The 27,294-nt window shown below is 40.4% G+C and overlaps 1 protein-coding gene across 19 annotated transcripts in view; it reads left to right on the top strand.

Moving 5' to 3' along the window:
- Positions 1 to 27,294, top strand: part of PTPRK (protein tyrosine phosphatase receptor type K) — a 402,371-nt gene that overhangs the window by 169,887 nt on the left and 205,190 nt on the right. For all 19 annotated transcript variants that reach the window (XM_077289403.1, XM_077289389.1, XM_077289390.1 and 16 more), the window contains exon 6: positions 13,084 to 13,258. In XM_077289403.1, the coding sequence (XP_077145518.1) occupies positions 13,084 to 13,258 (175 nt within the window). The remainder of the gene's footprint in view (positions 1 to 13,083; positions 13,259 to 27,294) is intronic.

The raw sequence follows: 27,294 nt of genomic DNA on the forward strand, positions 1-27,294 counted from the left end.
ACGTTGTATATTGCGCAGTCACGTTGTATATTGCGCAGTCACGTTGTATATTGCGCAGCTACATAGTATATAGCACAGAGATGTATATAACAGAGCCCACGCAGTATGTAACACAGCCCACGTAGTATATAGCAATGTGGGCACTATATGCGTGGTTAAAAAAATACTTAAATAAAAAAAAACAAAAACATATACTCACCTTCCAAAGGCCCCTTGAAGTCCTGGCGCCTGTGTGCGGTGCACGCGGCAGCTTCCGGTCCCAGGGTTGGTATGAGCGCAGGACCTGTGATGACGTCGCGGTCACATGACCGTGACGTCATGGCAGGTCCTTCTCGCATAGCATACTTGCCACCGGAACCTGCCGCTTGCACTGCTGAGGACAGCGCGCGATTTCAGAAGGTGAGAATAACCTTTTTTTTTATTATTATTATTATTTGTATTATTAGATTAAAAAAAAACATTAACATTAGATCTTTTTACTATTGATGCTGCATACGCAGCATCAATAGTAAAAAGTTGGTCACACAGGGTTAATAGCTGCGTTAACGGAGTGCTTTACACCGCAGCATAACGCAGTCCTTTAACGCTGCCATTAACTTTGTGTGAGGGCTGACTGGAGGGGATTATGGAGCGGCCATTTTGCCGCCGGACTGTGCCGGTCGCTGATTGGTCGCGGCAAAACAGCCACGACCAATCAGCGACTTGGGATTTCCATGACAGTCAGACAGACAGAAAGACGGAAGTGACCCTTAGACAATTTTATAGTAGATACTTTGTTTGCTTATATAGCATTAATATATTGTGTATCATTTTACAGTGCCATCATGGTCCCCTTTGAAGCTCACAAACTAAATTCCCTATTAGTATGTCTTTTTGTAGCATGGTAGTAAATCTGAGCACCCAGAGAATACCCATGCAAACTCGATGCAGATGTTGTCCTTGGAGGGATATGACCCAAAGACCCCCTGGTGGCTATATGTTGATATTTTAGCACATGTCTCTTTCTCGAAAGTCTCGTGAATGTGTTCTGCGTCCTCCTCATGGGGTAGATGGCATATGGTGATATATTATTGGGGTGAAGCTGTGGCTATGTTGGCTCATACAGCTGTCCGTCCCCTTCTTCTGATGGTTCTCTTTAATATACCTGAATCATATCATAACTTCCAGCCATGCAGAAACCATCTGCGATGTTTCCGTCTCGCTGCAGAGACATCCCTAGTGGATGATTTGAGATGTGATTGCTCCGTACACGAGAGCTCTCTGGCTGTTGAAGGAGCAGGCTGGATTTCATTCCATTTGACATCTGTGGATTGCATCAGGTTCTCACAATTAAAGTGGGTGGGCGCAGTACACACTGCGGAGTAATGAGCAGAATGGGGCCGGGGTCACATTCCATTTCAGCAAAACCAAAAAAGGGATTTGAAACTTATAGGCGTTCTTTGAAACAGATGTAAGTCCCAGAAGCTTCCAAACAATAAAAATAGTTATCATGTTCGGCTCTACCATGTATTAGGTGTCTTAAGATTTCTGTAATGTTATCACTACTAGCTGTTTTAGCAGACTGGTTTACATGTAACAGGCGTGCCCTGGCCTCACCTGGTAGTGACACATGATAATAACATGGGGCGGTTCAGCTTGCACATATTAATGGATATCGAAAGAAAGTTGGTCCACTGCTTAGGAGCACTTGAAATTAAAGAAGCACTCCTATCAAAGTTTTTGTCCTCTTAATATATTGCTATAATCATACAATTGCTCATTTTGACTTTCTACACAATAAATTCTTCTCTTTTCTCTGCTCTATGTAGAAATAGGAAGTTTCTTGTCCCTGCGTGTATCATTCTCCTCTGTAATTCCTGACCCAGCTGCTCCCTCCTCCCCACTGCCAGTGACTTTTGCAAAGACTCATGCAGGGAAAATTGACCTCCTGTAGAAGGATTCAGCGTTTTTAATCACCTAGTGTCATAAACCTAATGGGAAAGAGAACAATTAGCTGGACAGAAAGATAAAATGAGCAATTGTAAGTACACAGTGTTATATAATATGATGACTGAAATATATTAAGAGAATTGGAGTGGTCGCTGGAGTGGTGCTTCAAATCTAAGTCCCCTGCCTTGTCTTATACTCTTTTCGGCATCTTAATTTATCGCTGCCGCTCATGTTGGTCTCCAGCAATTTGTGACCTGCTGTCTCATTCAGTATATGTTGGAGCGAGATGAAGGCCACTCTTCAGTGTAAGTTTGAGGGCCTCGTTCCAGCTCTCATAGATTTGCATTGAGAAGTCAGAAGCTGCGGTCACCAAAATGGCATCTCTGCACCAAAAAAAGGTGAAGACGTTGGAGGGAGAGTTTATATTAGAAACACCACTCCAGCACTGGACCCCTCCCCCCAAAAAACAAAAAACAAAATGGCAGCCTAATCAAATGGGTAATGGGTGTCCGGGCAAACTAATACTCTTGACCTGACTGGGTGGTAAAGTGGGCCACCATCTGACACCCAGAGACTGTTGTGCATGGTCTCTACTGTAACGAATTGATTCAGTGAATAAGATACATTTGTGGAAAAAGAGCAAATGAAGTAAAGTGGAAAAGTGAGAGAATGCATGTGGTGAGTGGTTTTAGTGAAGTAGCATGTCAAGAATTGAAGGGTTAACCCTTGGTGCAGTAAAGTACTGACAGATGCCTATTTTTGTTGGATAAAACCAGAAATCTGAGTGCCAACCTCAGTTGAGAAATTTTTCCTCTTCCTTTTTGATATGACGCTGGATGGAAGTGTTAGATTGTTGACAGACAGGAAAACATAGAAATGTGATGGCCTCCGGGAGGATTTAAACCTTACTGTTAATGCTGGGAATCTTGTTTGTGAAACAATTTGACCTTGTTATGTCACTAGGAGTCTTGTTGTGTGGATAATTTAGACCTTCTGAATTCTATGGAGAAGACTGTGTTTGTCAACTCTCGTCACATTTGTGGGCTTCCTTTTGAGATCGCAGGGCCAGCTGCTTTCTTGATGCACTTCTAGAAGTGCACTGTATAATCAGTCTGAAGGATCGTGGGATATTTTTTCATCTTCTTTCAACTACACTCACATCTTCTGTAGATGAATATTATATAGTGTACTTGGATAAGTTCTGCATTCAGAGTGTAAAATGGACTGTGTGTTATAGGAGACTGTTCTAGTAGTTGGAGTTGAAGATACTGAAAATCAAATGAAGGCAAGAGACCCTTATACCAAGAATATTCGTCATCCTGCAGGTTACTAAGCAGCCTACTAAGTAAGGCTGTGTTCACACTTGCGTTGGAGACTTCATTGCAGATCTTGCAACGATGCTAACAAAAGGACACCATGATGGAAAACTGCGGAGGTCCGTCATATGACAGAACCAACACTGGCATTAATTTTGTTGTTCTGCGGCAGAGAAGAACACCACAATGATCAAACTCAGATGTGATCGATGCATAAAGTCCTTCATACACTTTACATGGCTGTCGGCTAAATGATTGTTCGGCCAGCAGCTGTCTTTCGAATCCTCCATTAGAACATGGAGTCCTCCTTCTGCTGAGCTCCTTTGTTCTCCGAGCGAATCCCTGCTAGACTCCTATGGTGTTGCAGTCTCTTAAAATAACAACTTATTCCAAAATCGGATATGTTGGATCCTTTTCTTCTCCGTCATCATGTATCATAGGAGATTTGGGAGGCCCCCGTACACATTGGTCTGTAAGCCAAACCTGTTAATATTGCCTGGTTTGGCTGACATTTGTCTAACGTGTGTGTATGTGGGGTGGGCTTAAAGGGAACCGGTCATGTCCTTTTTTTTTTTGCTGTTAAACTGCCCCCAAAAACATGTTTTTCTCAAGCAAAACATCCCAGTATTTATCACAAAAATACACTTTTTATACTTTGCCCCACATACCTCCAGTTTCAGCCTTCGTGGTGGGGATCTCTAGGCTTCCAGTCACGGTCATTCACATGCCTTTTCAAATTCTCCACGCCCATCGCTTCATGATTCTGTCCCGTCACCGCAACCTCCCAGCCGATCCCGTGCTTGCCCAATGACTCGGCTTTCCGTGTATTCTCACCGAATCTGAGTGTACATTTTTCTGGACACCATATAAAAAAAAATCACGGATAGACTGTTTCTAAAGAAGAACCTGGAAACCCATGATAAATAATTCTGCTGAGACATCAGCAGCATAAACTGTTAAATGTTAATTATTTTGACTAAGTATTCTTCAGCTTGAAAAAAAAAAATCAGACGCCCTAAATTTTTTTCCGGACAGGGCAAAAGAGCGCCGTCCTTTAATTTCTGATCTGTTGGCAACCCAGTAAGTAGGCAAACAGAAGATTACATTGCACATTGACATTACCCTTACTTTATAGGTTTTTTCCATACATATAGCCCCAATCAGTTACAGTATTTTTTTCTTTTTCCAAGTTACCGGGAAATAGGTTTGTACCGTTAGACAATAACCTCCTCTCTCCTCCCATCCATCTGTAGCGCATTCTGTCCCACCACTTCCTTATTTATCATTTCCGCCTACGCAATGACAGCAAATGATCATGCTCCTGTCATTCTGCTAGGCTAGCTTAGCCAACCACATACAGATCTTGCTTTGATTATCAACATACTTGTATGCAGTAAATAATTCCTACTCTGTGCTGTAATAAATTCTTGTCAAATGTCTCTTGGTGGGAAGTGATATCGCCATTGAGAGCAATGATTACTACAGAAGTACCGTACTTTAGCTTGTGTAACCTAAGGGATTGTCAGTGAAGGTAATGCTTTTACATTACATAGCTGACACTTTTATAATATGAATTATGTATATTAGAGATTTAATATATGTACTATACTGTGCATATTAGCTTTTCATTATACTTATTATGCAACATTATTTTATATGGCTTCTTATGTAAAATCATTTAGTTCCCATGGAAGGTGGCTTGGACTACTCCACCACTCAGACCTTTGTTGCAGGTACTCCTCGTGTCAAGTTGGATTGTTTGTTTATTTTTTTTTTAAACACTGATTATTATTTATTTCTTGAAGGGGTGCCCCACCTAATAAGCATTCTGCCAGCACTATAGGTACTATTCCTCACTTCTCAGCATGCCTGAGACCAGCGGTGGAATCCGCGTCTGTCTACGCCACTACTCACCACGTACTTCACAGTACCGCTCCCTTCTGGCCCATATGTAAGACGCTGCTTTTTGTGACACTTGACCCTATGGTCCTTTCTCTAACCTTTAGTACGTTACTGACGAAGGTCCATATGTAGGACCGAAACGTTTGAGTACCACTACAATAAAGCGCACCTTTAAGCATCAAGTTGAGTGCTAGGTTCTTTTTATGTATAGTCTATGAAGGTGTGGGAACCTAACCTTAGCACCATTCTGTCCAGTAGTGCACACGGTATTTTTTGTAAGTTGCTCCTGTTATTGTCCCATTGCTGCCGAAGCAGAGAGACGTAAACCAATCCCCCCTTCCTGTTATGTTTGTTCTCTGCTGCTAAAGGAAGATTACATTTTCAAGGCAGCGAAAAGGCAAGAAAAAAGGAGCTATCTGGCTGCTGGGACTTTGGGCCGAAAACTTTATTACGGGTAAATTGCGTTGGTAATTATTGCAAGAGTCTACCTTTAATGAAACAGTAATGATCATTTATAGGGAGCCTGTTACATCTGAAAACTGATAGCTGTGGCTACAGGGAGAAAATAAAGTATTTGTCTTTGTTTAGCCTATTTCATCCAGTCATCAGGGCACTGCAAGGAATGGTTATATTCATCACTCACTATAAAGTGAGCGTACTTTGACAAGCTATGCTGCATAAACAGAAGCTGTTATGACTGTTGTCAGGTATCTCGGACCAGGGTCTCCTTCCCTATCCTAGGGGCACCATAGTTATTCCTGTTCCCCAGATTACTTCTAATGGTGAAGATGCTGGGGCCACATACCTTGCGGAGCTCCTGAATCCGACCTCAGTCTGTCCACACACACTCAACAGACAACTAGTAAACCTGCTATTTAGTCATCTACCTTCATGAGCTCTGTATAAAAACTCATACCACTTATTAAAAGCTTTCTATGTACACTGGGAATAGACAGAAAGCTGCCAAACAGTGGTGTGGGTTGGGTTATACAGAGCTCAGCATTCAGATAACTGCTAGAGCTATAGCAGAGAAAACTTCAGAAAGTGATATGTCACTGGAGTCAGAATCTCTGTGCCTACACTATTCTGCTGTCAGATTACATAGCAAAAACGTGGTGATAACTGTCCTTTTAATTGGAGTACATTTTGTTGTTTTTTAAATATCTTATCGGTAGCGTTGATTAAATTCAATAACCACAACTATCTATATCTCTATATTCCTTTTGTATAGCCGTGCTTCATACGTCCATCTATATCCTGACTACTGTATCATTCGGGTTAAAGCTTGAAAACTCTAAAGTGAAGATAAAGTAAATTCTGGTTTTAGTCTTGATTTTCTGCTTTAGAGTGGTTGTCATTACTCTAGCGTTCTACCCTTTCATAATGTACCCGGTCTGTTGAACTTTCAGCACTGTGTGAATAATTTACGGCTTTTGTCCTTATATCAGATTCTACACACTTCCATTTATAAAAGTTGTTAAGACTATACATATTACTGTTCGCCCTGCAGCATTTACATCAGTATGATGTCCTTTAAAATATTAACCAAAGTAATTAAAACTCTTTATTGAAAGTGATGCTTTGAATTACTGATATGCTTTAGGCTGCGGTACCCTAATTAAATGGCAGGAAAAGTTGTTGAAGGCATAATACCATCCTTGCTGTAGCTAGTGGTCGTTCAGTGAATGAATATAAATGACAAACCCTTTCCTTTAGAGTTGCCATCAACTAACGTTTAATGAATGCAAATGAAGGTAATCAACTAAATACCCTTCATGATTGGAAGGAGGTTGAGGCTGGAACCACTTTTGAATAAAAAACAATATTACAAGTCCCTTACTTTATTTCTTTTTAGAAAAAAACAACTTCTGGCTTTTGATATAAAGTGTCGCATCGAACCTGCACAAAAATGTTACAAAAACTGTAAATATGAGTCCAGTGTACAAGATCTCTCCCACTAATAAAACGCATACATTTGCCCCAAGTCCCTTAAAATGTAATTTTTGTTGAAGGCGATCTATCTTCTGGCCGTGTAAAGACCTGGAGAGATCTGGAAATAGTTTGACAGCAAAAAAAAAAAAAAAATCATCAGTTACATTTATAATTTGGGACAATAAAAGGAAAATAAAAACTTGAAAACTATATAACTTGTGAAAATTTGCCAATAACACAATGCACGAGTTTAAAATAAAGGCAATCCCTGCATGTGTTGAGTTTGTCAAACAACCGCGAGACATGCAGGCACAGGGACTTGAACATATTTTTCGAGCACGCCGAAGCCACTCGGTTAGCAGACGAGCGAGCTCACATAACACCTTATCCGAGCACGTTCACTCATCACTGATTATTTCCGATTACCCACTGTTTGACTTCAGAGAAGAGGATTCTGTTCTTTGATAAGGTACTATTAATGACCAGATGATGATTATACCACATATCTACTTTTCTGAGGCTTCCGAGTCTTTTCCATGTGGGTAAGTATGTTGTGTTCTTCTTGTTAGCCCTTTTTATATTGGTTTACAGCTGTAAAATAGCTTTCGCAGCCCTATATACCTTATCTCCCAGTAGCAGATGTGCCCTGACTTCTGACAGTCTGATTAATGCTGTGATTCTCTCTTGATTAGACTGGAGTTCTCTCGGAGGATGACCTCTGTTCAGTTCTTGAAATTCTTACAGGCAGGGATCGTGATCCAATAATTCTGCTCAGAAATCAACGCTTTATTGTCTTATGTGCAGAGATTGTGAGATAGAAACACAACATATTTCTAGTTGGCGACGTCCAATGCCCAGAACACCTTACTGTGTCACACACAGTCCTGAATGGCCTCAGGTTACATTTTTTACTTACAATTGTCTTTAGTATGCCATCATAACTTGAAACCACACTTCTATCATTTCATCTGTGGTAATTGTCATTATCTAGAAGTGCAGCTTATCCCCATGGGCATCTAACACCAGAGAATTGACACATGTAATAGTGGGGGCGAGTGGAGCCGAGTATGGCATGTGCTGAAGGCGGTCTAGAAGAGCCACTCTGTGCGGTAAAGTGCTTCATGCACAGCACTGCTTCACCCATGCTACAGATTTTAGCTTTTGGGTTAACATTTTGAGACTGGACTCTATTGCTAGTTTTCCATAGAGTTTGGATCTCTTGGTAAAATGGTTGACCTGTAGGAAATTGATATTGTCACTTGAGAATTCACTGTATTTTTAACCAATTAACGACTGCTGATGTGCTTTTTAATGGCTTTCATTGCTATGCTGTAATACTTACGGTAACTCCGATTTTTAATGATGTTGAGGATTAAGAGGTTAGCGCCTCCCGACTGGCAAAAAAAACAGCAGGTGTCAGCTGTGTATATGAACGAACACCCTATTGCATCGGCTGCAATTGCTTTTTGCACTGGTTTCGGCCATTTATCACTTTAGATGTCACTGTGAATCACAATAGCGGCATGTAGATGATTGACAGAGGAAGAGAGCTCCTTCTTACACCAAACTGAAACCCTGTGATCGTGGGTCCTGAAAGCAGGGCTGTGGAGTTGGAGTCTGTGTCCACTCTTAAAATATATAATATATTGGGTAAAGTACAATGCAGGATGTGCTGTAAATGTTTTCATAATTTGTGAAAGTTATGAAATGTCCTATAAATGTCTGTTCTGTTCCTGATCTAAGATCTCGGTTTTTAGCTGAGATGAATCTGTGCTGCACTTTATGGACATGCTCAGTAGTGACCAGTGCTATGGAGATGAATCTGTCCTGCACTTTATGGACATGCTCAGTAGTGACCAGTGCTGTGGAGTTGGTCGGAGGTTTGGCTTACCAACTCCACAGCCCAGCCTAAACGTTGCCATTGCATGAGGTGAATTCATGTCCTTGCTGTACGGTGGCTTTCTAGACCCTGCATTGAGCAGGGTCATAGTCTGTGTTAAAGTAAAACTGACAATTCTCATACATTGCAGTATGAGTACAGCAGTGCATGCGATCACCAATCAAACTGAAAAATATTTGTCCTCTAATTGGACTACACTAAAGATGTAAAAAAAAAGTTAGCATTTGTAAAAATGTAAATTAAAATACATACAAATGCGTGTACTGTTCCAGCGCTATAAAATTGCTACTTTTTTGTGAAAACAAAAATATAAACAAACATACACATAATTGGTATTGCCATATCCGGAAAGACCTAAACTATATATATGCACTGTACAGTTAACACTGTAAAAACAAACCAACAATAAAACCCTCACCGAAAATTGAGCTTTTACATTTTACTAACAAGCAAAAATGGAATTAAAAGTGATCAGAAAGTCATATGAAAAATATAACTGACAAATTATTCCTGCCCTGTAAAACGTAAGCCCTAACATAGCTCTGTCAGAAAAAAAATAAAAGAAAGTTACCATTGTCAGAATATGGTGATGCAAAGACTTTTTATATGTTGCATTATATTATTTTTATTGTGTAAAAGTGGAAAAACACCAAAAACCGTTATAAAACTGGTATACCCAAAAAACAAAGCCGTCTTGCTACTTTTTGTTGCACTGTGAATGGCTTAAATAAATGAAATGAAACCTATCTGAAGTTGCTGGCGTTCAAGGAATCTGACTAAAAAGCCATAAAAAATTTTATATACTGCAAAATGATATCAATATAAACGTATACTCAGCCCACAAAAAACAAGACCAAATACAGCTGATGGTCAAAAATGTAAAAAATTATAGCTCTCCGCATTTAGCAGTGAAGAAAAAGCAGAGTTTGATACAAATCTGTTTTTAGTGTATAAAATTAGCAATACACACAAAATAATAAACATCTGGTGTGCTGACTTGTGATGAGCGAACGAGCACGGATAAAGTATTATCCAAGCATGCACAGGTGCTAACACAATGTCTTTGGCGTTCTCGAATAATATGTTCGAGTCCCCGTGGCTGCATGTCTTGCAGCTGTTGGCCGCAACACATGCAGTGATTGCCTGTTTGAGATATGCAGCCTCTGGGACTGAAACATATTATTCGAGCACGCTGAAGTCACTTAGTTAGCACCTGTGCATGCTTGGATAATTCCTTATCTGTGCTCGTTCGCTCATCACTAGTTCTGACCCAAAGAAAAAAGCTGTGTTACCACTTACATCGCACTCTGAGCAACATAAAAATTAAAACATGTTTTGTACTGCTGTTTATTTGTTCATTCTGCCACCCAAAAATCAATGTAATTCCTTTTGCTCTGTGGTGTGCATTTGTGTCATGGCTTCAGTCTAAATCCCCTAAAAGTGGATGAAGACATTTTGGACTCCTCTCTGCCCTCTTTTCCAGCAGTGTCTCACAATTGTGGTCGACCACAATTGTATGCTTTCCTAAAAAAGACAGGATATTGCTATGAGAGTCCAGACTGAGTCCAAAGTGACTCAATCTGCCTCATTGTAGTAAATTCTTATGCCGGGATTCTCATTTTTGGGGGATTTAGATGGAAACCACGAGGTACGGGCTCAGCATAGAGCACAGGATAATTGTTAATAGTCTTAAAATTGATCAAAAAATTTTATGAACCACAAATGTTACCCATAAAAACTTCAACTCATTCCATGAGAAACATGCTCCCATTCAGATCCGTTACTTGTCATTGGCAAAATAGGGTGTTTCCATGTTACTGAGTAGCACAAAAGCTCTGTAAAAGCAACATTTTCTCTACAACCCCCCAAATACAATCCAGTGAAATCTGCACTCTAAAATCTAACTGCCCCATCCCTGCTGAACCCCTCAGTGGGCCTAATCCTCCGTTACTGTCCCCATATTAAGCATTACTGAAGTGGGAAGAACCTGCTTGGGGGTTTGTCTCCAGAAGCACAAGCTGGGCACAATGTATTGGGCTCTAAGCTGGTATATTTGCAATTTTCACTCTACAACACACAGTTTGTTTTCTGGAAACCGCCTGTGTTTCAAAATAGTCACAACATTCGTAGATAAATTTGCATGGCCTAGTTTCCAAAATGAGTCACTTTTTTTCTGCTGTTTTGGCTCCTGAAGGGTTCTGCAAATTGTGCTTGCAAACTATTCCATCTAAATCTCGCTCCTTCCTTCTAAGCCCTATGTTGACGAACAAGAGTTTATGATGACATATGGGGTATTGTCATGTGCCAGGGAAAGTGCATAAAACGTTCTGGAGTCCATTTTCCCTTACTACTCCATTATACCTTGGCTCAATGTTGGCTCCCCCCCCCCCCCCCCCCACACACACACTTTTTTTTTTTTCCTGTTATGGCTCCTCTGGGATCAAAAACCCAAATGGTTTTCCTTCCCTCGCAAGCCCTTCTGTATGATCAAACAGTTAGTGTGCATTTGATAAACATTGTGTTACAAGTTTTGGGTCCATTTCCTGCTATTCACTTGCAAGAATGAAAATTTTGAGGCTAAAGTAAAATTAGCAGAAAAGAAAATTAATTTTTAGTCTTCATGGCCTAGTCTTCCAAAATTCTATGAAGCATCTGTGGGCTAAACTGCCTACTACACCCCTAGATACATTCCTTGAGTTATCAAGTTTCCTAAATGGGCTCTCTTTTTGGCACCTCAAGAGATCTATAAATACAACATTGCGTCTACAATCTATTCCAACCATATCTGCACTCCAAAATCAATTAATGCGCTTTCCTTTCCGAGCCTAGCCTTGTACACAAACATAAGTTTTCATCCACATATGAGCTTTCTTCGCATTTCTTTGAAGTTGCATATCGCACGGTGAAGTCCATTTTCTCATATTATCACTTGTGAAAAATTAACCACCTGATGGTGGTAAACAATTTTTAATAATTTGAGGGCTGCAGTTATTAAAATATTGTATTTTTGCGGTTTTCAATACATAGTCTCCTCAAAGTCCCTTCAAAACTGAAAAGGTTCATGAAAAGGGAAATTTTCTTGAAAAAAGTAAAAACTTGCTACAGAGTTTTAACCATTCTAACAATGCTGATGTAAAGGATTTATGTATATGGTAAAAGATTTGTTGTCTTTTTTTAGAAAATCTTTGAATTTTTTTGTCAAATTTCAGATGTCTTTGTTCCCCTTGATTCATTAATTTGTATATTTGGAGTATGGGAGGAGGAGACTTGGGATCATTACATTGATATTTTCTTACGAGAGACGCTCTTTATGGCACTGAAGGTATTGGCACTGTGGTGGATGGGGAGCTCATATCCATCTCTGAGAACTTGGATTGACCTGGTAAATTCGATTATTCCATATGAACGTACGCTGTATCAGAACAGAGGGTGTCCGGCAAAATTTGAAAAAAATCTGGGGTAGATGGAATTCTTCCCATCTTACTCTATAGATATGTCATGGTTGGCTTTGGTGCTGGTTGGGGACATCACATGGGGGGACAGATACGAGGTAGGGTTTTTTTGTTTTATTTCCTTTCCATTTTTTTTTTTTTTTTAATGCGGCGAATTAGTAGTTGGAGCAGTTAGTTATAATTCAAGATTTATGATTTTATGTTTCTATTTACATAACACATATGGTGCAGATGACCTAACGTACACACATTATAGTTACAAGATAACACTTGTTATAAATAAAATATGCATTTTATTGTTATGTTTAACAATGCATAAATTATATGTACTACATATTAATGATATAATGATGGCTACAAATGTGTATGTAGCATAGTTTTTGTTAATAAACAAATTTAAAAACAAAAAAATTCAAATGTCTTGCATTTTTTATGAAAATATCGACCAGTGTTTGTCACTAACAAAGTGCAATATGTCATGAAAAAATTATCTCAATCATTGTTGATGCATTTCAGAGTTATTACTGCATAAAGTTATGCGTCGGATTTAGAAAAATTGAGCTTTGTCATTAAAGTCAAAATTCTCTGTAATTACGGGGTTAAATTGCTGGTCATCTTCATATTGTGATGTAGCTTTTTTTTCTGTTTTCAGAAAAGGAATGGTGAAGACATCCCTGTGGCGCAAACGAAAAACATCAATCATAGAAGGTTTGCTGCCTCTTTCAAGTTGAGGGAAGTGGCGAAAGCAGATGAAGATCTCTACAGATGTGTAACGCAATCAGATCGAGGGTCAGGAGTCTCAAACTTTGCTCAGCTCATCGTCCGAGGTAAATAACATAAAAATCTAAAACTCAGATTAATTCTTTGGGTCTGTTCTGCTTCATTTAATGTACCAGCCAACACAATGAACAGAATCAACACAGGAGAGGAAAAAACAGTCTATATAATGAACTAATGTATAACCTGATATCTCATCGAATATAAAAATAGAAATAATAATAATAAATAAATTAAATAAAGACTGGTCACCACCTGTGTAGAAAAATATAGTGAACCCACTAACGATATAGAGAATAACATGCACCAAGTATGGACCCAGCCAGTGGAAAGAATAGCAGAGAACTATTTTTGATATATATATATTTTATTTAATGGTAAGAGTAGAAGTACAATATAAAAACAGTATTAAAAAATTGAAATCTTATGTATATATATATATATATATATATATATATATATATATATATGTATACTTCTTTTATATATATATATTTTCTCGGGCACATATCAAAAAAATGTAGTTTTATATATACATATTTTGTGTATAATACGATATATCATTGCATAGGGCTGGTTTGTATATATATATATATATATATATATATATATATATATATATATATATATATATATATATATATATATATATATATATATATATATATATATATATATATACTGGATATCCCTATCATGAATATAAATAGATAAAGTAGGGATCACATGCAACATACAAAGTTGAGAAAATTGAATAAAAAGTGGAAATATATAAAAAAGTGGAAATATATAAAAAGTTAATAATATATATGCAACCATGCGCATATGGCATGTAAAGAGAAAAGGTGCAAATAGTGCCAACTTGTGCAAATACAATGTGCAAAGGCAAAAGTTCACAAGAAAAAGTGCTAACTGTGCATATGATCCAATACTACTTACTTATAAAGCTAGGGAAATTATCTCCAGAACCGCCACAGAGTTTGATAATGTGCTCCCCGACACGTGTTTCGGACCCAACAAGTTCCTTCGTCAGGTGCTGGTAACAGCAGTGTGGGCGACCATCGGCCCGCTGTGGCTAATCAATTTTATTTATGTGCCATCATAAGTCCACCATATGTATTGTCATTGTTTTAATTCACAATGTTGGGGCCTAGTACTCCCTATTTGTAGGTCGATCTCTGTCTAGTCTCTAGGGGCACCAATAGATTAATTGTGTGGGTAGGGGATACCCGGAGCCACCGGCAGGGCCTCATAGGATCATAGGGATAGACGACGAGGAGTGGGGGCGCCAGTACGCATCCCCTAAGGCGCCAACCCCCACAGCTAGGTAGCTACCAGCATAGACATCTTTATAGGGACATATACTGGCCTTCAACATTAGTTTTTTCACTGTGTGTGTGGGTTTTTCTTTGGTGTAGCCACAGGTTGGTGGCATTTTATATATAATTCTAATAAATATTGGGTTTTTTATCCTCTAAGTGACAGCATCATTCTTCAGACTTTCCGGGTACCGCTATACTCTATGCGTGAGCCAAAAGTCTCTCTTACAATATAAGCCCATGGTGCCTTGTTCTGACGCTCCATACACTTACATTGTAAAAGTCACTTCCAGGTCACGCAGAGCACAGCATGACCCGGACAGTCTGCAGAGCGGTGATATCACGGAGAAGAGGAGCAGAGAAGAATGGCGTAATGGCGTTGGACACTGGAGATGGCGGCGGTAGGTTAGTATATTAATACATTCACACGACACTACATGTACATGTTAAGGCAAAAAAAAATTCTTGAAATAGATTCTTTGATTATGGCTGGCCTACTTTAGATATTCCTATTATGCCCACTGCTGTATGCCATTTAATACATTGGGGAATGTTGCTGTTTCTCCAAGCTATGCCTCTCATAAATTAAAAATAAGAGGTCTGGTTTTCACATTAACTTCACTTTTTTGGTACAGTTCTGTTTTATTTTACCTAAAATATGTTGATTTGGCTCAACTTGTTGCCCAATGTACGAGCTACAGTGGCTTGCAAATGTATTCACAAGCGACCCGGGGTTCCTTCTTCCAGGCATTCAGTTCTGATGAAGGTCTGATGTAAGACCAAAAATGTTTAACACAACCTTGAATGCAATAAGAAAAGGAACTGTATTTCATCACATCTCTGAGTGCCAAGTTCTTCATTTATCAGTACACTAGATGGAGGCTTGATGCTATTGCATCGGGAGGGCGGTAATGTCGCGATTAGGGCAGGCTTTGCAGCGTTGAGAATCTCTCCCCCCATGTGCTCACCCACCTATCCACTCATTCCCCATGTGCTGACTTCTCCCGTCTGTGCTCTCTTCTTTGACCTATGTACCAAATGTGCTAACCCCCCCGTCTCTCTCCTCCCTGTGCTGTGTTCTCCCCTCAAAGACAATACTGACATTACAGCAGGATATCGCAGAGGATACATTTCGTGAGGTAAAATATTTTTTAAAAAGTCAGTGAAATAATTTACCTCACAAAATGAATCCACTGTGATCCCCTGCTGTAACGTCAGTATTATCTTTTGCTTCCTCCCCTGTCCAAGGAGATGTGGTATGCTCCATACATGGTCAGACAGTCAATTTTTAAAAAGAACTTTAGTTCGTGGGAAAACCCCTTTAATGTGACCAGCTTCCTCTGCCTGTAGATCGGGATCGGCCGAATGATTCACTGTACCTGCGCTTAATTCGCGCAGTCGCAGTAAATTAGACCACCGCCATCTTTGTGCAGACAGATAGCAGCGGTCACATTTAAACTGTGCATGTGCTCCTCCTGTACAAAGATGGCGGCAGTCAGTGAATCATTCGGCTGATCCCGGCGGCGGAGTGTTCGCGACGGTGTTCCGCTGGTGGTACCGCACAAGAGGCTGTGTGTGAGTGTGAGGTGCGTATAGTTTGTGTGTGTGTGTGGTGCAACGGTGTTCCGCTGGTGGTACCGAGCAATAGGTTGGTACCAGCAGCAGTTTCCATATTGAGACACCCATCACTTGGGTGTCCCAATATGGCTGTCGGTGAACTTCCTCCACTTGGAATTCTGGGATACGGTGACTTCTGGACAGAACAGGAAATGAAAACATTACAAGGCAATTATATAAATAGATGTGGGCTGGATACCCCCTACTTGTGCACTATCCACACCAAGCACAAGTGTGCTGTATATATATCCTTTCACAAATCTATACCAACCTAGCACTTTAGTGGGAATAGTTAAGATTACTTTTAATAGATATGTAGTAAAATCAAGTTGAAGATGGGGCTTATATACACTTGTGGTAGTCATGCCCGATTCTGAGACGCTTTTGGTCTTTAACCGAGTCAGTTATTCAGGACATTACCGGAAAAAAAGTGAAACTGACACCAGAGATAGCGCTGCTAAATTTTCCCATGTGGCCTAGCCACTTTGTGCCTCCACTCTTGCCCACAATATGTTTGCTGCTGCCAAACTTTTAGTTCCTACATACTGGAAGGCAACTAATATACCCACATGCCTTCAACTACTGCAGAAAATAGATCAACTATACCGAACGGCCGAATTAGTGGCCTTAGTAAATCATTCGCAAACAACCTTCAAGGAGATCTGGCGCCCCTGGACTCAATTCAGATCTAGTTGTCATTTGGTCAATGTTGGATAATTTTAAACATTACACAGTGCTACATTATGATGACACCCCACTCCCCCTCTCTCCTTATTTTCTCTATCCTTTCTCGCTATATTTTCACTATCTTTTTCCATTTCTTTAATTGTTGTTCATTTCTCTGATGTTAATATGTAGCTGACAGGTCACAATATGTGCCCTGCTACATAGTTAAGATTATTAGCTCTCAATACCAATGGCTAAAGTTATAACCATCACTACTAATGTAACGGATAGCAATACGTAAGTATTACTTGATTTCTCCCAACTATTTGTTTGAGATCTACTCTATATGTCTCTGAGCCATTGTGTTTGTTTGACTGTTATGTGTTTAAACGTAATAAAAAGACTATTGAAAAGAAAAGATATGTAGTAAAAACATCACCAATAGACAGACAACCTAAGTATTGGTTAACAAATGGATAAAAACTAGTGAAACTGACACTGGCTCAGTTCACATACATTATTGTTCTGATGTTGATGTCCTATATACCGTGACAGTGGTCACATATACACACACTCTAATATATAATAACATAGAGGTATGTAATAAAAAAATAATTTGGATTGAACTCACCCAGATGCCAGTTTCCAAGGAAAGACAAAGACTATCATCACAAATGGCCATCTTATGAATACCAGTTTCTTCAGTCAGGCGGAGCTAGCAGGAGGCCCTAGTAAACCCTGAGCATGCTATTCTTGCCCCAATTCCCCATAGCTCCTGCCCTGACAAGTGAATATCCCTTAGATAATACTGTTTGCCTCCTGTCCTGTTTCTCCATACCAGGTTTTTCAGAGGAGATAAATGCACAGTATCGTCATAGGTAAAGATCTTGTTCTGGTCCTGGTACTTAACCATATTAGTGATGAACGAGTATAATCAGTGCTCGGGTTTTCCCGATCACGCTCGGGTGGTCTCCAAGTGTATGTTAGTGCTCGGAGATTTAGTTTTTGTTGACGCAGCTGCATGCTTTACAGCTGCTAGCCAGCCTGAATACATGTGGGGGTTGCCTGGTTGCTAGGGAATCCCCACATGCATTCAAGCTGTCTAGCAGCTGCAAATCATGCAGCTGTGGCAACAAAAACTAAATCTCCAAGCACTCACAAATACTCTGAGACCACCCAAGCGTGCTCGGGAAAACCTGAGTAATGAGTATACTCACTCATCACTAAACCAGATCAACCACCAGGATACTGGGAAGAAGATCTTTAGCTATGACCATACTGTGCATTTATCTCTCCTGAAGAACCCGGTTTGTAGAGACCATAAAAATGTTTACTAAATGAAAGGCACATATCACTGGAATTGTATGGTGGATTTAAAAAAAAATAAAAATACACCGCCCCCATCCTAAAAAAACACAAAATTCAGGGGAGCGGTGGGAGTAAAATATGAGCAAAATCTGGACACTTTAAACCTGATGATAGTTCCTCTTAAAGGAGTTCTCCGGGTAGATAAAAAAAAAAAAAAAAAAAAAAAAGTCCTGTTCTTGCTTTCATAAACTATAAAGATGAGATGTCCAGTGCATTTTAATTGTGTTTATAACACTTGTAATTCTGTGTGACAGCGGCTGCTCCTCATTGTCCCCCCTCGGTCCTGGACATTGCATCAGTGTGCATCTCCATGCTGTTATCAGCCAGTCTCCGGTCTGTTTCTCTGCATAGAACAGATGCTGTGGCCATGCTCCCTATCCTCAGACTGGCTGTTACTCACAGCGGGGAGCTGCAAGTTGCTGTGTAACGTGTTGTCCCAGACATGAGGTGGGGAGCACTGAGGAGCAGCTCCTGTAACACAGAATAACAAGTGGTCTAAAGATAATAAAAGTCCACTGGGCATCTCATCTTTTTAGTTTGAGGGCAAGGTCAGTGCAAACATTTTTTATCTCCCGGAGTCCCCCTTTAATGTAAGGCTGTAAATGAAGGGGTTGTTCCAAAAACCTCATTTATCTCCTATTCAAGTGAGACTTTAAATTACCCCAGTTATGAAGCGATCCTATTTTGATAATCCTACTCATTGCATTATGTCTTTTGGGCAGATGAGGAAGCTCTGTACAAGCCTGTTGGATTCTGGTTTATTTGATAAGTCATGTTAACTGCAGTTCACAAAAAAAGCCCAGGAGGAGTTTGGGGTCTGTGGTGTTAAACCTATACTAAAGATTAACTATGGTGACGACTCTTGTATCTCAGTGGCACGTTAAATCTGACATCCTGCTATGTCTGGATAAAAGATGGTAATCTTAAGGGAAAGTTTGGGGCCACTGATATGAATTCCCTTTAATGTGAGTTGGCAGCGTATTGCCCGTTGTCAACGATGACCCAGGGGCAAGAGTTTATTAGTGCATTTCCTTCTAAAGCCAATGTGACAGGGCATGCCGAGGGCTTTTTTTCTCTTGCTGTTCGGAACAAATGAGAATTTCACCCTTGGATGTTGCTACTGTGTAATATTGATCTGGGTATTAATACGGCCAGAGGATGTGGGAAAAAAAGCAGTTTACTTTGTCATGACTTTAACATTGCATTCAATACATTTTGCGTAAAAACAAATGTTTGTGGCTTGTAAGGCGAAGACTTTACCGACATAAAGTGATGAGGGAAAATGTGAAGTGCTATAACAGTCTATTACTCCTCTTGTAGTTGGCGTACACTTTTTAGCAGACCATACACTTTTTTTTTTCTCACAACTTCTGACTCTTCTGCAACAGATATCAATGGGAGTGGGGAAAAGTAAGATCATGCATATTTAATAAAATCCCCTCCACTGTAACATCTGGCCTCTGCGGATTGGATGCTGCAGCTGTACGCAGCCTCCAATCCGCAGCGTTTTCTGTCCGTGGAAACATACCCCTACTCCACTCTTGGGACTGGAGTAATATTTCTGGGGTAGCGCACGGAGGGGCATGCCACTCGTCAGATTCTCCTCCCTCTGTATGAATCAGAAACGCCTGAGTTCACCACGCCTCTTCAGGACCGGTGAGAGAAATGCCGGTCTTGATGAATTGAAGCCTGCCGTTTTCTAATTCCAGTCTTTAAAGTGTACGCTCAGTAGTCTGCTCAAGAGTCCCTGGATATGCTACTTATTACCTTGTTTAATTTCCAGGCTGAACATTCCTTACACTGCAGTGTGAGGCAGGGTCGAAGTAGATTTAAGATATTTGCTTCCTACGAAGAGGAACATAGATTTTCCTAACTGACTTGAACAGGGAACATGTTACAAAATACAGTACTGTGATCATCGCAGCATTGGCAGAAGGTCAAACGTGTAATGTGAGAGGGGTGGCAAGTAAAATATGAGCTTGCAGGCTTGTATACCTCTACCATGACTGTATTGCGTCTCTACTCGAATTGTAATATAGCAATATATATTTTTTTACTGCTTCCACTTAACCTTTGCCAATCCGATTTTTTTTTTTTTTTTCAAAGAACAACCTTTGCTTGAGCCCCTTATGTTTTATGCACTAGGTTAAATGATCCCTAAATTTGAGACCACTTATGTGTACTCTTTTGTTCAGCCTTTACACTACGAGGAAGATTTTCTTACATCTGTTTTACACTAATTTGCATTGGATTAAGAAAGAGTTTGTACGTGTACAAAAAATAGAAATCTGTGTTTTGTTTTTTATTTAACACTAGAAAAGTATCACAAAGCCATTAATCAATTTCTCCCTAATTAGTTTGGCTTTCAGGATATGAGGAATATTTGCTTCTTGATATTTCTGGAATATGTAAAGACATTTCTTTCCAGAAAGTATGGTATTGCTTGTTGATTAAGGTAGTTTTCAGTACATATACTGATTGTTTGGCTCCTCATCGTGATCTCTTCAGATAACTTTCTTGTGGGAAAGAAAAAGTAATAAGAAGCAATATTGTACAGTTAGAACATTTCTAACACTTACTAAGGTTATGTCTGTTTCCTTTTCTTAAGTTATATGCCCGTTTGGAAAAAAAAAAAATACAAATGCAAAATGTCAGGCTGAGGTTAAAATATCTCATCTCACCCTCATTAATTTTCTCTTTGTTAGCTATTCACATCAAACCCATGGAGGACAAAATCGTTCAGTGAGAGCATTTGTCTTGGTAAAGCTTTTTCTCTCATAATTTGTGTTTGAGTTGTTCAGATAACTCTTATCAGCACTTCAATAGGAAATGTATTTCTAATTATTTTATTAAAGCCACCTAACATTACCTGCATGAAATGTTGGAAAAAGAATACAGTTATACAAAGTATATAGGAAATAATAATACGATCATGCAATAAATAACTATTTAGGTGGGATCCATGGATAATATCTTTATGGTGCCTTCTTTATAATCCCACTTTATGGCCCTGCGGCAAAGTTTGGAAATGTCACTATTCAGTTGTCTAAAAGGGTTTGCTTGGCTCAACATATATTTTGCCAAATCCTGACAGTGCGACGTGCACACTGTCAGGATTCTCCTTAATTTCTGGCTTCAGCTGGCAATCTCGTAACTACATATGCGATTTGCATAGTTGTGAACATGGAGAGGAGCAGGAAAAATTGCTAATTGATGCATTACCCCAAGTATGCAATCTATACATGCGATTATGTGACTGCCCACTCAAGCTGGAAAATGTGTGGGGATTCTGACAGTGAGCATACTGCACACTGCCAGGATTCTGCAGTTCCATAAAGGAACTGCAGAAAATGTTGTCTGGAAAACCCCTTTAGCCCATATGTACGGATAGCCTTTGAGTGTGCTGACGCGATTTAGTCAATTTTATAGTAATTAATTCTGCAATACCATAGGGAATCTGCACAATGTGCCTGCTGGTATTGGAGATGTCGTTATAGAAATGACATTTTTGTGCACAGGAAACCTGTTTTCCCATCTGCATTTTCTACCAACTCTAGAAAGAAATCAGTTTGATGGAGAACAGAGATTGGGTGTAAATAATGCATAGAAATCTAGGAGGTTAAAATGTGTCAAGGGAGCTTCTGAATTCTTCTCCTATGTTAGACAAGTGAACGGGGATGTTTTTGTAAGAAAGTCACAGTATAATGCTCGAACATGTACAGCTTTCGGAATATAGCTTAATAATACATTTGCCTTTTTTATTCATATTATCATAAATGTTTTTTTTCCTGTGCATATGCCTCCTTTCTTCTAGTTTTCCATTGGATTAAGTAATGGCTAGACTGATATTATCTCGTAAAGGAGTTCTATTATTTGTGGCAGCCAATTCTGCACAACCTTACAAAGAATCTTTTCAGTCATCAATCCATTCCCCAGTGTAGTTCCAAATCAAAGTTCCATCAAGTTAATGAGAGTATACACGAAATCTCAAAATAAGGTGTGTATGTGTGAACTGGCTACTGGGATGCAACACGCAGATAAGGATGAGGTGGAAGTAACCAACTAAAGCGATTTATTTTCCTTTCACAGAAATTAAAGTTTTAATTCTGGAAACCGTTTTGGTACAGGACAACAAATCACACAATAGTAGGAATAACAGTGCAACAATTTAAGTATCTTATACTATGTTCTATCTAGCTACAGTTGTGTGAAGTGTTGTCCCTTCCTGATTTCCTATTCTTATGCATGTTTGTCCACGTAAATGTTTCAGATCACCACACAAATTTAAATATTAGACAAAGATAACACAAGTAAACACAAAATACAGTTTTTCAATTAAGGCCTTTATTATTAATGGAACAAGAAATCCAAACCTACAGGGTCCTGTGTGAAAGTGATTGCCCCTAAACCTAGTAACTAGTTGGGCCTCCCTTAGCAGCAACAACTGCAATCAAGCGTTTGCAATAACTGGCAATGAGTCTTTTACAATGCCCTGGAGGAATTTTGGCCACTTATCTTAGCAGTATTGTTGTAATTCAGCCACATTGGAGGGCTTCCAAGCATGAACCGCCTTTTTAATGTCATGCCACAGCATCTCAATAGGATTAAGGTCAGCACTTTGACTAGGCCACTCCAAAGTCTTAGTTTTGTTTTTCTTAAGCCATTCAGAGGTGGACTTTCTGGTGTGTTTTGGATCATTATCCTGCTGCATAACCCAAGTGTGCTTCAGCTTGAGGTCACCAACAGATGGCCATCCTCCTTCAGGACTTTTTGGCAGACAGCAGAATTCATTATTTCATTTACAGCAGCAAAACACCCCCAGACCATCACGCTACCACCACCATGTTTTACTATTGGTATGGTGATCCTTTTCTGAAATGCTATTACTTCTATGCCAGATGTAATGGGACATACACCTTCAAAAAAGTTTAACTTTTGTCTCTTCACTCTACAGAGTATTCTCCCAAAAATTTTTTAGATGTTTCTGGCAAAACTGAGGCAAGCCTATATATTCTTATTGCTCAGCAGTGATTTTCGTCTTGAAACTTTGCCATTCAGGTCATTTTTTACCCAGTCTCTTTTTTTTATGGTGGAGTCATGAGCACTGACCTTAACTGAGGTAATTGAGGAGTGCAGTTCTTTGCATGTTGTTGTGGGGTCTTTTGTGATCTCTTGGATGAGCCGCTACTGCGCTCTAGGGGTAATTTTGACTGGTCACTCCTGGGATGGTTCATCACTGTTTTGTGTTTTGACCTTTTGTGGATAATGGCTCTCACTGTGGTTCCCTGGTATCCCAAAGCTTTAGAAATGGGTTTATAATATTTTTCAGACTGATAGATTTCAGTTACTTTTGTTTCTTATTTGTTCCAGAATTTCTTTGGATTGCGGCATGATGTCTAATTTTTGATGAGCTTTTGGTCTATTTCACTTTGCCAGGCAGGTCCTATTTAAGTTATTTCTTTGTTGAGAACAGGTGTGACTATAATGTGACCTTGGTGTGGCTAGTAAATTTGAACTTCGCTTCCCAAAGATGTGATAAACCACAATTAATTTATGCTTTAATGGGTGGGCAATCACTTTTTTTTTCAAACAGGGCCCTGTTGTTTGGATTTCTTTTTCCCTTCAATAAAGACCTTTGTTTAAAAACTGCATTTTGTTTACTTGTGTTATCTTTGTCTAATATTTAAATTTGCATGGTGATCTAAAATATTAAGACTAAGTTCACAGTAGGAGTTTTTGCAGCGTTTTTTATGCAAATTTTCAGCTGTGTTTTACAGTACCAGCAAAGTCTATGAGATTTCACATGCAAAAGAATGGGAAATTAGGAAGAAACACTTTTTTACACAACTGTATCTCTGTGTAAATTACATTTTATGTTCTGCTTTAGCTCCACAGGTGTCACTTGCAACGTCAGGCCTGTCCCTGCAATGTGACCTTCAGGCGCTTCTGATTATTATACTGGTACTAGCTGGGGTCACCTGTATTAAGGTACCGTCACACTAGGCGATATCGCCAGCAATCCGTGACGTTGCAGCGACCTGGATGGCGATATCGCTGTATTTGACACGCAGCAGCGATCTGGATCCCGCTGTGAAATTGCTGGTCGCTGCTAGAAGGTCTGCACATTATTTGGTCGCTAGGTCGCCGTGTATCGCCGTGTTTGACAGCAAAAGCGACGATACCAGCGATATTTTACACTGGTAACCAGGGTAAACATCGGGTTACTAAGCGCAGGGCCGCGCTTAGTAACCCGATGTTTACCCTGGTTACCAGCGTAAAAGTTAAAAAAACAAACAGTACATGCTCACCTGCGCGTCCCCCAGCCTCTGCTTCCTGACACTGAAGCGCCGGCCCTAAACTGAAAGTGAAAGCAACAGCGGTGACGTCACCGCTGTGCTGTTAGGGCCGGAGCTCAGTCAGCGTCAGGATGCAGAGGCTGGGGGACGCGCAGGTGAGCATGTACTGTTTGTTTTTTTAACTTTTACGCTGGTAACCAGGGTAAACATCGGGTTACTAAGCGCGGCCCTGCGCTTAGCAACCCGATGTTTACCCTGGTTACCCGGGGACCTCGGCATCGCTGGTCGCTGGAGAGCGGTCTGTGTGACAGCTCTCCAGCGACCACACAGCGACGCTGCAGCGATCGGCATTGCTGTCGCTATCGCTGCAGCGTCGCTTAAGGCCCCGTCTCACATAGCGAGATCGCTAGCGAGATCGCTGCTGAGTCACAAGTTTTGTGACGCAACAGCGACCTCCATAGCGATCTCGCTATGTGTGACACGTACCAGCGATCAGGCCCCTGCTGCGAGATCGCTGGTCGTGTCGGAATGGCCTGGACCTTTTTTTGGTCGTTGAGGCCCCGCTGACATTGCTGAATCGGTGTGTGTGACACCGATCCAGCGATGTCTTCACTGGTAACCAGGGTAAACATCGGGTTACTAAGCGCAGGGCCGCGCTTAGTAACCCGATGTTTACCCTGGTTACCAGCGTAAATGTAAAAAAAAACAAACAGTACATACTCGCCTTCTGATGTCCGTCAGGTCCCTTGCCGTCTGCTTCCTGCTCTCACTGACTGCCGGCCGTACAGTGAGAAGTGAGAGCACAGCAGTGACGTCACCGCTGCGCTCTGCTCTCACTGTACGGCGGCTCAGTCAGAGCAGGAAGCAGACGGCAAGGGACCTGGACACCGAAAGGCGAGTATGTAGTGTTTGTTTTTTTTGGTAACCAGGGTAAACATCAGGTTACTAAGCGCGGCCCTGCGCTTAGTAACCCGATGTTTACCCTGGTTACCGGGTGCTGCAGGGGGACTTCGGCATCGTTGATGACAGTTTCAACGATGCCGAAGTCGTTCCCCTGATCGTTGGTCGCTGGGGAGAGCTGTCTGTGTGACAGCTCCCCAGCGACCACACAGCGACTTACCAACGATCACGGCCAGGTCGTATCGCTGGTCGTGATCGTTGGTAAATCGCTTAGTGAGACGGGGCCTTTAGTGTGACGGTACCTTTACTCACTAGGCTGCAACTCCTTAGTAATGAGTCACTTAGTAGCCTATGTGTTCCTCGCACTGGCCATCCCCGATCCCTTCTGCACCCTGTACTGTATGTCCACACTGGAAGCAACCACCCTGGTCACTACTACAGACATCCAGTCCCATATAAGAACAAGTGTGCAACCTTCGGTTTTTGACCTTCAGCGTCCGGATGTCAGGTCTCAGGTCTTGGCTGGTGAAGACTGGCTTTCAGGTCTTGACCAGCATCGCCTGGGCCTTTGGTCTTTACCAGCATAGTCTGGGCTTCGATGTTTGTCCCTTGACGTCCTGATTGTCTGTCTCCAGCCACTGTTTGGTCTCTTTGCCTCTGCGTTCCACCGCTCACATGTCCTTCCTGGTTTACTTGTTGGCACCAACTAAACTCCAGCCTTTTCACTCTGACCTTTTATATTTGATAACTGTGCCACATTTACCTCCTGACCCAGTGTTCCCCTTCAAGTTCATTCCTCTAGAAATTCTTCCTCCATCTTCTAGTTCCACCCTCTCAGTTCAGTCAGCAGATGGCTTCATTTGGTTGCTAGTGCCATAAACCATTGATAAACCACATCTTCGGCTCCCCCACCTCCTTGTATGTATATTCCATTTGACCTACTTATGTTGTCACTGGCAAACATTTTTTGGAAGGTAGAATAGCTTTGCTTTCTTGTAGCCAATTGATGACTGAAGAATGAGTTAACTCAGTATCGTGTAACTCATTCTGATCGATTTTGATTTTTAACTTTGTTCTTCAGAGTTCCTATTTGCTGGTTTATGACCACAAAGTTCACCTTAACTTTAATGTGGTCATAAACCTGCTGAGAGGTGCTCAGTGGTGGATTCTTAGTTTTTATGTAGCCCAATTGCAAAATGTTGTTTATCTAAAATACACGCATTTAAGAAACAAAAAACACTCTTAGCGCGTATGTCAGCACTAGGGTCCAAAAATGTAGAGTGTCAGGTTCTGAGCTCTCTCCATGCTTGGTATATGCTGGCTATATTACATAACTGGAACCTACTTATAACAGCTACAATTGCTGTTGTTTATTCGCTGAGCAGGTCTAACAAAATAAAGTAAGAAATGGGTTTTAATAATAGAATTTTTTAAAATCTAAAAATTCACATTTTCCCTCTTTAAAAAGTATTTTTTTTTATTTCTGATATTACCACAACTGTAAAAGGCCAGTCAGTCAAAACATGAAATGAACTGGTGCAGTAATCAATGTTAAGAAAATTTAAAAAATTCGAAATGCCAGAATTACTCCCCCCCCCACACCTCCTTATTAAAATGCAATAAAACGTGATCAAAATGCTGTATGTGCCCCAACATGGTATCATTGAAAACATGAGCTTTCTGCTCAAAAAGCAAGTGTTCACTCAGCTCCATCGACAGAAAAATAAAAACTTTAGAGCTTTTGGAAAATGGAAACGCATACCAAATTTTATTTATTTTTATTTTTTTAACAAACTTCTGAATTTTTTTTCCATCACTTAATGGGGTTGTCCAGCCTTAAGCTACAAAACTGTAATTTGTGCTCTGTGAGGATTCCCTGGTGTGTACTGGCAGTCACAAGTATGTGATTTGCGTACTAGA

This window comes from Ranitomeya variabilis, chromosome 2, assembly GCF_051348905.1.
Source record: "Ranitomeya variabilis isolate aRanVar5 chromosome 2, aRanVar5.hap1, whole genome shotgun sequence".
Lineage (NCBI taxonomy): Eukaryota > Metazoa > Chordata > Amphibia > Anura > Dendrobatidae > Ranitomeya > Ranitomeya variabilis.